Genomic DNA, 13,607 nt, shown 5'->3' on the forward strand with positions numbered 1-13,607 from the left:
CTCAAGAGATGAGCCTGCCTCTGGCCCCTAGCATGCCCTGTCCCAGGCTATGCTCTAAAGGGAATGCCACTGCTGAGTAACTGTCATTTCCTTTGAATTCACCGCAGGGGTGGGAAGCAGCTCACTGGCTTGACTATCTGGTGGACCCTGAACTGATGCATGGGACAGAAGATACCTATTTCCAGGAAGTTCTGTGCTGGCACAGTGGGTCTAACACATGATAGGCAAGCACCCTACCATTGACCTATAGCCCCAACACCACCACCCCCCCTTCTTTTGAGACAGGATCACTCTCCTGGAACTCATTTTGTGTGTCAAGCTGGCCTGGAACTAACTCAACATGCCTAGCTCCAGAATGCTGGGATAAAAGGTGTAGGCCACCACACCCAGTTAAGTATTTTAAAACAGTAGTTAAGAAACTGTAACTGCAGGATGATCTAATAACATTCTTTAAGGTTTTCAAATGCAGTCTAGGCCTCAGTAGCTAATAAGTAGTGACTTCTTGTAAAACAGTATGGCCCACTTTGTTAGTCCTCTCCTGTATCATACACCCGCTAAGGCCAGCCCAGAAACCCTCTTAAATAGATGTAAAGCACAGCTAAGCCCAGGAAACTGTTAGGTTCTCATCCCAATCCTCAAAATCCTATGTTCAAAGAAAACAGTGACAATATCTAGGGTCAAATTATTACCTTCAAAGGCCCCAAAACTTGATCCCAGCCCCCAGAATATCATTAAGGACCTAATTAGACATTGTAACTGATGCCTGCAGTCCCACTTGGAAGGCAGAATCACTGTGGTCAACTTCAACACACCTCCAGAAAAATGAAAAGGGCTGGAACACTGGCTACCCTTCCAGAAGACCAGGATAACTCCAGACCCAGGGAATCCCAACACACTCTGCTGGCCTTCCAGAGAAAAGCTCCTGTTGCAGACATACATGTAAGCAAAATACTCATACACATAAATAAAACTAGTTCCATGGTCTCATGCACACTCTACCTTTCTGAATCCTGGAGCCACAGGAATATTCTGCCGTAACTAGCTTTCTATAGACCTCCCCCTCACAAAGACCTGGAATCTAGACACCGGGGAAACTCAGTGATACCTGTCTGCAAACGAAGAGGAGACACCCAGAGGCTAGCTAACGGGGAGTGATCACAAAAACACATGGTACATATGTAAAAATAAGGTAGAGCACACTAGTTAAAAAAAAAATGGTAAAAGGAGTACGGGCCATAAGCTCTTAGTGGTACAGTCACAATTTAAAACAGCATGCATGCACACTCACCACCACCACTTGATTCCCGAAGTCAGGATTCACCAAGTACAGGTGAGCACCCTCCTCAATCACCAAGACTCTCCAGAGTCACACAACAAAGTGTTTATGGATCTGGTACATACCTCCACCTTTGGTATACTTGTACCTGGGCCATAATTACCAAATGAATAGCCCCAGTACCCCCAGTCATTAATATACCTTCTAAATCTCTACAAAACAAGGAGAATGACCCCAGTCCAAAAAAAATCTTTATGTTCCTTTATTGGAGCAAGATTCCTGACGTATACAGTGATGTATTTACTAAACAGAGTCCTGTGCAGAAATTACACACTATCCATCTAGACAGATTTTGGTTACACTTTGCCTATTGATGGATTAGTTCCATTTATAAAGTTTTATACATCAAAAAGCTTTGAATTTGACCAGGCTGTCCATTAATCATCTCTGAAAAAGTGGCATTTAATTTTAGCTCTATTTTACAGCATTAAAAAGCTTATGCATCAGGTAGCTTCCCAAAACATTATTTTCTGCACAATGGCGTGGAGCAGAGCTCTTCATCCACCCAGATTCAGAGTCACAGCTGAGAGCTTCTGCTACATACCTGGGACAGAGCACTCTCGACCACCCCATGGACTGCATACTCTGATAGCCCACTTCCTTGGCCAGTTCATACTGCCAGTGAAGACACACCAGCAGCTGTCCTTCGTACAGATGGCATTAGAGTAACGATCTGTGACACGGTGGGAGCAGGTGCTGTCATGATATCCAGGTAACTAAAGGCCCATTTAAAAAATGCCAAATTGAGATAAAAATCAAGGGTACAAGTCCATTGCAGCAAACTGTACCCACATCACTCAGTTACGGAGACATTAAGACATGATTCAAATCCCTTTAACTCAAATCTGCATAGCCCTGAGGTCATCTTGCAAAGTGCGTATCAAAAAATACGAAGTTAGGGAGACAAAGTTTGACATGATGTCATTATGCAGGTCAAACTTGGAAGGTCATGTTGAGCATCTGTTCTGACAGAAAAGCATCGGGTCCTTTGTGTACACATTGGTTTTATTGTAACAAAGCAACTTGTACACTTCAACATTTAAAATGAGCATTTTTCCTTCCAGTGAAAACCAAAAAAAAAAAATAAAAAATAAAAATTAAAAATAAAGTTACAACAGAGAATGTCAACTCCAAATAAAACCCTACAGGTTCTGCTGATTCTCCCATTGAGTGGCAGGGCTCAAGTCATCGTTAGGAGAGAATTTTATTTAAAAGTGTCATCTTAAACTGCAAGGATGTCCGTTAAACATCACAATCAAACATGCCAAAGGAGAAGCCATGTTGTCACAATGCCCACTTACCCCCCCAGACACCTCAACCCACCCTTGCTGACCTTCTATACCCCCCCTTTTTTTCTTTTTTTTTTTCTTTTTATTAAACAAGAGAAAGTAGACAGATACATGTTGGTAAATGCTAACTGTCTGTATTCACATAGAGACACAGTGTAATCTCTGAGCCCAATATACAGAGAAAGGAAAAAAGCTAGAAGTCTATGCACTACTACACAGGGGCCTGGCACCCCCAGTCTCCAGCAGAGCCAAGGGGGCCGAAGGGTTTTCTTTTTTCCCACAGAGCACAGTGGTGGTGTTGAATCCACAGTTTGAGACAACAAAGGATAAAAATGAATTTAGAACAGAATAGTGGAGATTCTTTTCCTGTTGTATTTTGTTCAAGGTATTTCCCCCAAAATAGGTTGAGAACCATGGTGTTGAGAAGAGACCTCAAAAACAGGGCTACTGAGCACAAGAGGGGTTGGGGGGGGGGGAGGGAAATGACTGCAACTTGCTCCCAGGGACTGGAGAAAATTAAAAAATAAAAAGAAAATAAAAAAGAGGGTTGGAATCCATCAGTCTTCTGTGCTAGTCATCCTCGCCTTCATCCTCCTGAAAGAATAAGCGACCAGTCAACCATGGGGCAAATTCAAAGACCTTCCACTAGCTCTTGGGCACACAACGGACCTTACCAAACACAGACTACTCCTTGGAGCACCCAGTTCTCATAGCTTAAACATGAATCTCCATTAAGCTAGCACTCTCCGGAGAATATGCTTATAGATTAAGAGCACTTCAGGACCCCAGCCCCCACACAGTGGCTCACAATCACCCATAACGTCAGTACCAGGGGAGCCTATGCCCTCTTCTGATCTGTGCAGACAAGTCACGTGTAGTGCACAGACATGTAGGCAAATCACCCATACACATAAAATATTAAAGCGAGGGGGGAAAGACCCAGATGTTAATACCTCATCTCCCCCACTATTTCAGTCAGTTACACATTCTAATTATATTATATTCTACAGTTCTGTTACTCATTATTATCTTCTATATATGATCTCCAAAGTCACTGGGGACTTAACAAGTCTCCTCACCTCTCCTTCCTCCCCTTCATCATCATCTTCATCTTCTTCACCTTCATCTTCATCCCCTTCCTCATCAATATCTTCCAAGCCTTCCTCTTCTTCATCATCATCATCATCATCTTCTGCCTCTCCTTCTTCATCATCCATATCAGGAACCTTAAAAAACCAGGGAATGTTCCTTTATGAACTCACTTTGCAGGACACATTGCCATCCTCAAGTTAGTGACCATCAACTCACCAAATAGTACTGCAAGGGGTTTGGCCAAATATCGTCTTTGATGACCTCTCCTAACTCATCTGCACCTGCATCAGAATGGTCAGTGAACCAGGTGAAGAAACTCTCCGGCTCTTCATGCTGCCTCTTCCTGCTGGCCTTATTCTGCGTTTGACTTGAGCGTTTTGTCAAATCCTAAAGGAAAATATCGGTATGTTCTATATTAGCCTTCTCCAACACCCAAATGCCCCCAAAGCGCAAAAGATCACATTACTAAGAACAATTATAAAATGTGTACTTGCAAACTGCTTTCACAGAAGGATGTTATCTATCAACTGTGGGATTTTATAAAATTATTTCCACTGTAGACCTAGAAGCCAGGCCCGTGTCTCCAAAATAAAAATTGAAAACCAAAAATGTGTAAGTATGGAAGACACTGCACTATGAAAACTTTGACCTGACACACTGGCATGAATCTCTGCACTTTTCACCCAGCAATCACTAAGGCCCTGAGCACTCACTAGTAGTCAAGAGATTCAGCTGAGCCACCATATAAATACCTTTCCAGACTTCCATTTGATTTCAGTGGACTTTGAAGATGGGTCACCACTCTCATTCAGATGAAATTCTTTGGAGAGAACTTTATTTTCAAAGTAAGGATTTTCATCAAAATACTATAAAAGATCAAAAGATTAGAAATGAATAAACAACTCTCAGAACCAAAGCACACATTCATTTTTACAGTTGCAAACTGGATGTTAGGTACTTACAAAATCTATTCTGTAACCTGATTTAATGTCTTCAAATTCTGTCACTTCAACTCTGGTCAAGTAATGCAGAGCCTCTTCATCTTCCTCCCCAAGCAGTGCAGACACTAGAGAACACATCAGATCAGTTCAAGTGTGAATGGATAACTACCCGTTAGAGTGGTTACAAATTGAATAACAACTTTGCTCTCTGATAAACTCTCCTTTGTCCTGCCTGCAGTCCTTTGAGATCAAGTGGCCCCAGAGCTCCCCAATCCCAGGACAAATGCTCAGTACTGCTGACCCACCACATACCTTGTGGATGGTTGACAAATGTTGTTACCCAAAAATTTGGGATTTTGGCGATCAATTCTGACCTCTTCTGAAAAAATGGTTGGCGGAGTTTGTTATATTTTTGTTCTACTTTCAAAATTTCCTCACTGGCTTGTTCATTAAGTCTGAAACAATGAAGACATGTTGACTACGATGGTTATTTGACAAACATAAACTGTTCAAGACTACGGAATACGTTTTATTTCTTACTGGCTTCAGGACTGCAAAAGATCTATCTGTAGAAGCTCACTCCCTAGCTTATTCCTGAAGACCATAACAAAAAACTAAGACAGTAAAGCTAAATACCAAACTGACACATCTTGGCTACATTGTTGCCCTCCTTAGGGACTGGGAATCTGGAATCCCTGCCCCCAGGCCTCTCTGAGAACCAAAACCACAGAGCTAACTCTAGTATTGGCAACATTTATATTTTAGCAAACTCCATTTCCAGGCTATTCTGACTGTGTTTCCCAGGAGCAGAAAGTATTAAGTGAAGGTGTTACTCAAAAACAAAAAACAAAATAAAAAACAAAACAACAAAAAACAAGCAACATTGTTGCCATACTACCCCATGAAAATCCAGGCAGCCACCAGGCCATTTTATAGCCTTTAAAAAGCATACTCAACCTAAGTCGGCCTGCATTGAGGAGGTTGAGGTACGTTTACTTTAACCCAGGAATTATGAACAGACCAAGAAACAGGGCTTGAGTGCATATTCACCAAAACCTTCCTGTGATTGACTGCTCATCAGATCCCCAAGAAAACTTCCATAAAGTGAATGAAATAAATTTACCTGTCTATTTCATTTTGTACTTCGTCAATGTGTTCAATTGCTTCTTGCTGTTCTTTTTCTGCAAAAACAAAAAAGGAACACGAGACTCAATACAAATCACAAGCTACACTTCCTGATACTATGATGTGAACTGTTAACAGTAAAGCTGCTAGAAGTGTGCTTACTACAAAGCATGCTCCCCACGTGTTCAAGCATGCAGTTGACAAATTACTTTCTCATTACTCGACCGTTCACAAATTAAGATATCTGCTAGGCTATTCAGAAAAATGCTTCATTACTGGATCACTTTTTATATAGTTTCGAAGGGTCCAATCATCGGCCTTCATTATGAAAGGTGAGGGAGAGGCTTAGCCTCATTCAGAAATTCTCCGTGTTTATTACTAATCACATTATACACTTGCAGTAGAATGGTGCCAGCTGCTAACTTAATGTGGAAACTAATCCATGACAAATTAAGATACTACCAACTGGTACAACCGCTTTAAAAGAAATAAATACTGCTCTCAATTTATTATGATTATCAACACATACCGACAAAGACCAGTCACCAAACTACCACAGTCGTCTTTGCAGTCTTAGAATGTGAACCTGAATCCAATCCGACCTTACTCTTCAAACCCAATCCTGACGAGCCTGGTCACCACACGCGGCCGTGCAGGATTTTTGAACACACTGGAAAAATGCCGTCCCAAACTCAGGAGGCACAAGGAGCAAAGGGGGTGTGCTCCTAATTCCTGCCCTTTTGTCCGGTGAGGGCTGCGAAGGCTTTTACAAAGCCAAGTGGGCGTGAAGGGGCCCGATCGCGCGGTTCATTTCCGGTAACTCGCCCTGGGGTCTGCAGCTGCCCTCGGCTCAAAACGACCCTCCCGGTGAGGACTAGGCGTCCTAAGGGTCCTTGAAAGCCCCTGCATCGCTCGGCCTCGGCGCCAGATTCCCCGCGCGCCCGGCGCGCCCGAGTGTGGCTGCCCCACGTGGGGTGTGCAACCCGCGCGGCCCGGAGCATCCTCCCGCCGGCTCCGCGTCGCTACCCCGCCCCAGACCGAGGCGGCTCCCGGTCCCGCCGCGGCGCCGGCTCCGGGCGGGAAGCAGGGCGGCGGGAGAGGCCGGGCCGCAGGGCTGCGTCCGGCCGCACCATGTGGCGGCGGCGGCGGCGGCTGATGGGAGCGAGGCATCATGGCGGAGCACAATAAAGAGAGGCTTCTCGGGAGGGAGGGAGGGAGGGAGGGAGGGAGGGGGAGGAGAGCGCGGGCGGGGGGAAGGGGGGGTCTCCGCCCGCCGCGCAGGCCGCAGCGCCCCCGCCTCGCCCGCGCCGCCCGCCGCCGCGGCGCCACCCCGGCCCCCCGGCCCCGCGCCGCACACAAAAAGGGCGCCGGCCCCGCGGGCCCCGCGCGCCCCCCGCAGCCCCGCGGCCCGGGCCGAAAGATGGCGGCGCGGCCGGGCCCCCGCCGCGCCCGGTCCTCACCTGAGGTCTCGTCGGCCCCGTCGTGGTTGGAGTTGAGCTCCTTTTTACTGGCTTTGGCCGTCGGCGCCGACATGGTGCCCTCCGCGGTCGGGGCGGGGAGCGGGGAGGGGGAGCGAAGGGACGGCCTAGGGGGCGGCCAGCGGCTTCCCCTCACGCCACACGCGCGGCGCCCGCTTGCTCCGGCCGCCTCCTCCCGGCGCTCACTTGCTCGCCCTCCCCCTGGCTGCCTGGCGCTGCCCGCGGGGCCTGACGCCGAGGCAGGCCCGGGCGCGTTGTGGCGGGCCCCCGGCCGGGGCTCTCGCTGAAGGCGGGGAGGCGGCGGCGGCGGCGGCTCGGCTGGACTCCTCGACTCGCGCCCCGCGCTCCGGCTCGCTTCTCGATTGCCCTGAGCCGCCTCCTCCTCCTCCTCCTCCTCCTCCTCCTCCTCCACCTCCTCCACTTCGCGGCGAGGGGCAGTCGGCAGAGCGCAGGCGCACCAGGCCTGCGCAAGTCCCGCCTCCGACCGGAGACGCTCGCGCCGCGCAGCTATTGGCTGGGGCCGCGGGCCAGGGGGCGGGGCCGTGGCGGGTGGTGGTGGTGGTGGTGGGGACACTGGGGCCTGGACGAGAGGCGGGAGGAAGCGGCTCCGCGACGCATGGTCCGGGCCCCGCGCGGCGCTCCCCTCCCCCGCTTTCCCCTTCTCCAGCCGACCCGGGACGTTTGCGCGCGGCGGCGGCGGCGGGCGCGCGGTGACTTGAGGGGCGGGGCCTCTTCTCCCCAATACCCGCGCATCACGTGGTGGCTGAGCGGCTTCCCTTTGCGGGGCGGCCGGGGGGCGCCGGAGAGGGGGCGCGCGCAGCCCCTCGGAAGAGCAGGCCTTGGTAATACACAGACTACCCTCACCGGCCTGAGTTCTGCACCCCGGGCACCCTCGGACCTTCCTTCCTCTTCTTGGGAGAAAGAAGCACCTTCACCCTTTTTTCTAGGTGGAGAAATTGCGAACCCAACTCAAACTCTGGGTTTGTGTGCAAAACTACCAACAGTTCGTCTATCCAGTCTACTCACAGGGTCCTACTGTACCCTTGGGCCAAGTCAAGCCTCCTCTAGGCACTCGGATCTGAAATTTTAAAAGCTGTCACATGTCACATTTAAACAGGGTCCGCTGAATGTAGGAAGGAAGCGGCATTCTGCCACGAGTCCTTCGGCCCAACTTAGTCCCAGGTGCCCATCTCAGCGGTGAGAGGAGAGAAGTTTTGGAGGAGACAAATGGAGAAATGTTTAGGCTTTTTAAACATCAAAGGCTAAAACAGCAAAAACCAGTTTTAGATTAAAAAGCCCTTAAGCACTATATCGGGAGGAGGCTCTCTGCTTAAACAGTTTTCCAGGACTGGAAAAGACAGCAGCTTTCCTGTCTACCTGTACCCCAACACGTGGTCCTGGAAAAGCCAGAAATCTCACCTGGGTGCTATGCAACTTGAGCGTGGGGTTATTCACCCACCTTCCAGCATTCCTGTTTTATTATCAGTTCTTAAAGATAAAGCAGTGTGACTTTAATAGTCAAGACATCCATGGTGGGGGATCAATAAATGTAAAATACACCATATACAGTTCATCAACACCAGGAAATTCATCTAAACCTTCTGGCGCACCTTATGCTCAATTCAGTGAATTCTAGTCATCTATTGCGGTTAACTTAACCCTGTGAACAGTCCTAAGGAGCCCCACCGCTCCCAAGCACAGGGACCTCCAGCACATACAACTATGGACAGGTTCCTTAAAGAGGGAAACATCTGACAAATAAAAAGCAGAGGAACAAAATTTGTGATCTGGAACGTTTGCTAAATCTCTGGTAATACTTTCACCGTGCATAATTCAAGACAGTCCTGTGAGGTCCTGGCACAGTTGCAAAGAAATTCCACAAACAAAACCAGGCAAGTAAGGAGACTTGGGTCTCGAGACTGAGACAGAGAGACCTAGAGCCGAGGCCAGCCTGGGCTACAGTGTGCGACAATGTCTCAAAAGGATAACAGCTGTCAACTCCCGAAAGGCCCACCACACGGCTTGAGCATTCCTATGGTCCACGCTGAAATAAGCTATATTTTCATGTAACCCTCATTCGATACAAAGTAGGTTCTATGGATAATTATTCTTTGGGTGCTGGGAATTGAACCTGGGGCCTACTAGGTAAGTCCTCTATCACTTAACCACGGCCGAGGCAGCCTCAAACTGAACTCATACATAAGACACAGAGTACATTTTACAGATAAAACTAAACTTGAGGTAATAGGACAGGAACCTTCCGCCTGGTGCCCGCTAAGCTGTCATTTGCTATTAGTCCACAAAGCCCCACCCCCAACAGAACTTTACAAGAGGCAGGATCAAGATAAATCAATATTTTTCTTTGTGGGGAGCCTGGAACGGGCTATGTAGACCAGGATGGCTTTGAACTTGGGTTCCTTCCGTCCCAGACCCCTCAGTGTTTTAAATGTGGCCTGGGAAACACAACTGACATCAACACTTGGCACACACACACACTTACACAAAACCAATACACACCTACTAAGAATGATGGATTTCAGTTTCTTTCCCCCCCCCTTTTTTTTTTTTTTTTGGTTTTTCGAGACAGGGTTTCTCTGTGTAGCTTTGAGCCTTTCCTGGAACTCACTCTGTAGCCCAGGCTGGCCTCAAACTCAGAGATCCTCCTGGCTCTGCCTCCCGATTGCTGGGATTAAAGGCGTGTGCCACCACCGCCCGGCCATTTCTTTCAGTGTTTGGTCTGTGTGCATATAAATATAAGCATACCATATTGTTGCAAGTGCAAGGAAGACCAAAAGAGGATGCTGGCTCCTCCCAGAGCTGGAGTTACAGGTGGTTGTGAGCCACCATGTGGGTGCTGGGAAACTAAATCCAAATCCTCAGCAAGGCCAAAGTGCTCTAGCACGGAACCACCCCTCCGATCTCTTTCTTTTTTTAACTACAAGCCACACCTCATTACACAGACTTCATGGGCCACTCCTAGGAAGAAACTTGGTCTGAAAAAGTGATGTTTTTCAACCACAAAGTCTGGCCCACGGGTTGGTACCGTTACCCACACAGCATGTATCAACGAAGTACCTGATCTACAGAAGACCCAAGAGGCTCAAGGGGCCAACTTCTGATTAGGCGCTGGCCTTCAAGATGAATGCAAGGGTACTAGAAAACAATGCAGAACAGCAAGCGACGGAGTAAATATGGGAGAGGTCTGGCCTGGGTGCTATCAGGGGGCCTCCAGGCACAGCACACTTCTTGTTGGTGCTGTAAGGGCTGTTGTGATGCCACACTGGGTACAGTGTGCTTTAGCCATTTCTTGCCAGCAAACTAAATGGAAGACCATGCAGCAACTTTTGGTCTCTATACGCAGGACCTGGGCACGATGGTGCCCTCCCGGCTGTCTGGATCAAAAGTTCAAGGTCACCCCCACTGACAAGTTTGGGGCCAGCTTGGGATGTACGAAGCCCTTTTCAAAACAAGGAAAAATACCAGGTGTGGTGGTGCCTTTAATCCCAGCACCTCAGAGACAGGCAGGCTGAGCACCAGGCCAACCAGGGCTGCATATGGAGACCCTGTCTTTATCATTCTGGGACAGAGGGCAGGTCTCTGCCTGCCATTTGAAAGGCGAGGGACTGAGACACAGCAACGGGAAACAGGGCCACAGAAGTGCTGAGATGTCCACTCCACTGGGTGCCTAGTGTTCCTTCCACCCGTGGCACTAAACTTCAGCCAAACCGACACTTTCCCTCTGCTTTCCTGCCCGGTACCGGACCCAAGCCACGCGGGAAAACACCACACCACGACTCGGAGCTGTGTCTAGGAAACGCAGCTCTCACCATAACATAGGAAGGCGAAAAGTGCAAGCTCGAAAACCACGATCTGAATGGAAAATGAGGAAAGTGCTAGGGTAGGGTGACACTGGGTGCGGCCAACAGCAGCTTCTGATAGGGGCTAAGGCTCGGAGGGAGAGGCTGGAGAGTGATCTCCCCACAACATTACCGCCCTGCCACCCGGGGTGGGAGGAGAGGCACGGGTTTCCTGGCAGAGGACAAGTCAGTGTCCAGGGCTAGGTGAGAGAATGCAACTCCAGGCGTTTCGGCGACATTATAGGTGTTAGAGGGGGTCCACCACATAGGGAACCTGCAGAAGTAGGTGGGGACCAGGTGGGTAGGGTCCTCGGTACCGGAAGTCTTAGTTTGTACCTGGAGGGCAACCGAGAGGCTGTCTTACAAGTCTGGGAGCCAGTCACGTGACTAGCTTTGCTCGGGCAGGATGGGAGAAGGAAGCTGGGAGCCACACGAGGTGGCAGTAATTCAGGCCAGAGTTGTGCGCTGGCGGCTGCCGCCAACAGGGAGAGCGACCTGAGAGGCCTTGAACCCCAGAACTCGGAGTTGGAGGGGCGGGGAAGTCTCAGAATGGTTGCTGGTGCATTGACTCGTGCAGAACCGCCACATGAGAGTTTGGGGGCTGGGAAGAGCAAGCTGGGTCCCACGTGGTGTCGCGGGCCAGAGGAAGTCCCCTCCGCACGGGTTTCCCAGTCCCGCGCTTTCCGCTCCTTCTCTTACATCTGCCTCCTTCCCCGCCGCCGCGAGCTGAGAGCCTTTCGGGAGGGTTTGTGGGGGTCCCATCTCCAGAAGGATCGGGGGAGAGAAAAGCCAATCACGGAGTCGATCACCAAGGAAACGCCATGGAGGAACTTACCTCCCTTCGGCAGGCCGGGGGAGGCCGACTTGTCCTCCAGCTTCGGGGCAGGAGCCGATTTGGGTTTCTTGGACTGAGGCAGGAGCGCAGATTGCCGTTTCGGGGCCATGGCACAAGGGAAGAGGCCAGGAGCCAGAGGCCGGCGGCCCGACGCTCACAGCAGGAAGGAACTCGCAGGAACTGAGGCGGCCTCAGGTGCGGGAGATTTAAGTCGGCCTCGAAGCCGCCCTGCCCGCGGGGGATATTTACATGACAGTGGGACACACACCCCCACGCCCCTTCTCCCAGCCTCCTCGCCCTCCCTCCAATCAGCAGAAACTTCTTTGAGTTGCTCTTGGCGGGGGCTTCCCGGCGTTGGAGGAGGGGGCGGCTTCTGCCCGAGCAGCGTCGCGCTGCCTTTGAACCCCGGATTGCACTGGGAAGCCCGCGGTCGGTGGCCCTGCCCTCCCCCCGAGCCCCTCCGCCACGCCGCCCGGCCCCCATCGAGAGTTCTTCCTCTTTCCCTTCACCCCCCAGTTTGGTCTCCGGCAGACTTAGCTACGTGCTGTTGCCTCACCTCAGCCTGGAACATTCTTCGCTCTTCCCAACCCCCCTACTCCTGCGTCTGGCTAGACTCCTTCCCAGCCTGCAGATCGCCGCTTGCAGGGACAGATGAGTGTTGGAAGAAAAGGGATTCCAAGGCGAGAATTACAAAAATCGCGGCGGGGGAGGGAAGGGAAGACTTGGCGCATCCATTCCCTCTACCCCAAAGGGCTTGAGTCAGAGAAGTAAAATGCGCTGGCTCAGCCTGTAGTCTTTTTGTTTTGTTTTTACTTTTTTGCCTTTTGATTTTTTTCAAGACAGGGTTTCTCTATGTAGTCCTGGCTGTTCTGGAACTCATTTTTTTTTAGACCAGACTGTCCTCGAACTCAAGAGACCGGCCCGCCTTTGCCTCCGTAGTGCTGGGATTAAAGACAAGCACTACCACGCCCGGCTTTTAGGCTGTAATCTTAGCACTCAGAAGTTGAGTCTGGAGAATCGCAGGTTTCAGACCAGTGTGGACTACAGTGCAAAACCCTGCCCCAAAAACTAAAAGAAAAAAAGTGTGTGTGTGTGTGTGTGTGTGTGTGTGTGTGTGGCTGGGGATGGAACCAAGGCCTCCAGAGCACTAACACACTACCACTCAGCTACACCTTGCTCCTGCCAGAGCATCTGGCTTGGGTGCCACATACCCAGGTAATAAGTAACAAACGTGGCCCGACGGGCATGGTGGCACACACCTTTAATCCCAGCACTCAGGAGACAGAGCCAGGCAGATCTCTGAGTATGAGGCCAGCCTGGTCTACAGAGGGAGTTCCAGAACAGCCAGGGCTACACAGAGAAACCCTGCCTTGAAAAAAAAAAGAAAAAAGAAACAAACAAACCAATGTGAGGAGTGTACTCAGCAGTAGAGCACGTGCCTACCAATTGAAAAGCACACCAAAAAATAAGACAACAAAGGAAGCCAGACAGATGAGATGGCCCCGCAGGTAAAGCGCTTGCTGTCAGCCGAGGGCCTGAGTTCTGTTCCCACAGGAAGTCCTATCACTCTCCCATCACACAATGTCATACACACAATTTTTAAAAAATTTTTTCAAGGCTGGCGGCGGTGGCTCACGCCTTTAATCCCAGCACT

At 50.1% G+C, this 13,607-nt stretch overlaps 1 protein-coding gene and 1 long non-coding RNA gene across 3 annotated transcripts; one reads left to right on the forward strand and one right to left on the reverse strand.

Annotated features, from left to right (window-relative positions):
- Positions 1 to 1,514: 1,514 nt before the first annotated feature.
- Positions 1,515 to 12,623, reverse strand: Set (SET nuclear proto-oncogene). Of its 2 annotated transcripts, XM_052724887.1 has the most exons (9): positions 12,510 to 12,623; positions 11,954 to 12,181; positions 5,782 to 5,839; positions 4,971 to 5,113; positions 4,680 to 4,783; positions 4,470 to 4,583; positions 3,934 to 4,104; positions 3,705 to 3,851; positions 1,515 to 3,219 (listed from the first exon to the last, which is right to left on the reverse strand). In XM_052724887.1, the coding sequence occupies exons 2-9, from the start codon at positions 12,060 to 12,062 to the stop codon at positions 3,196 to 3,198; spliced, it is 870 nt and encodes a 289-aa protein (XP_052580847.1). In that variant the 5' UTR covers positions 12,063 to 12,181; positions 12,510 to 12,623; the 3' UTR covers positions 1,515 to 3,195. The 2 variants fall into 2 exon arrangements, with proteins under 2 accessions (XP_052580847.1, XP_052580846.1); XM_052724886.1 differs by lacking the exons at positions 11,954 to 12,181; positions 12,510 to 12,623 and adding an exon at positions 7,244 to 7,636.
- LOC128101620 (uncharacterized) lies at positions 12,035 to 12,745 on the forward strand. The gene is made up of 2 exons (XR_008215143.1): positions 12,035 to 12,148; positions 12,470 to 12,745. It is a non-coding gene; the product is annotated as an uncharacterized LOC128101620 (long non-coding RNA).
- The last annotated feature ends 862 nt before the right edge of the window (positions 12,746 to 13,607 follow it).

The sequence above is a fragment of the Peromyscus californicus genome, unplaced genomic scaffold (assembly GCF_007827085.1).
Source record: "Peromyscus californicus insignis strain IS unplaced genomic scaffold, ASM782708v3 Scaffold_7__1_contigs__length_154581171, whole genome shotgun sequence".
NCBI classification, from domain to species: Eukaryota; Metazoa; Chordata; class Mammalia; order Rodentia; family Cricetidae; genus Peromyscus; species Peromyscus californicus.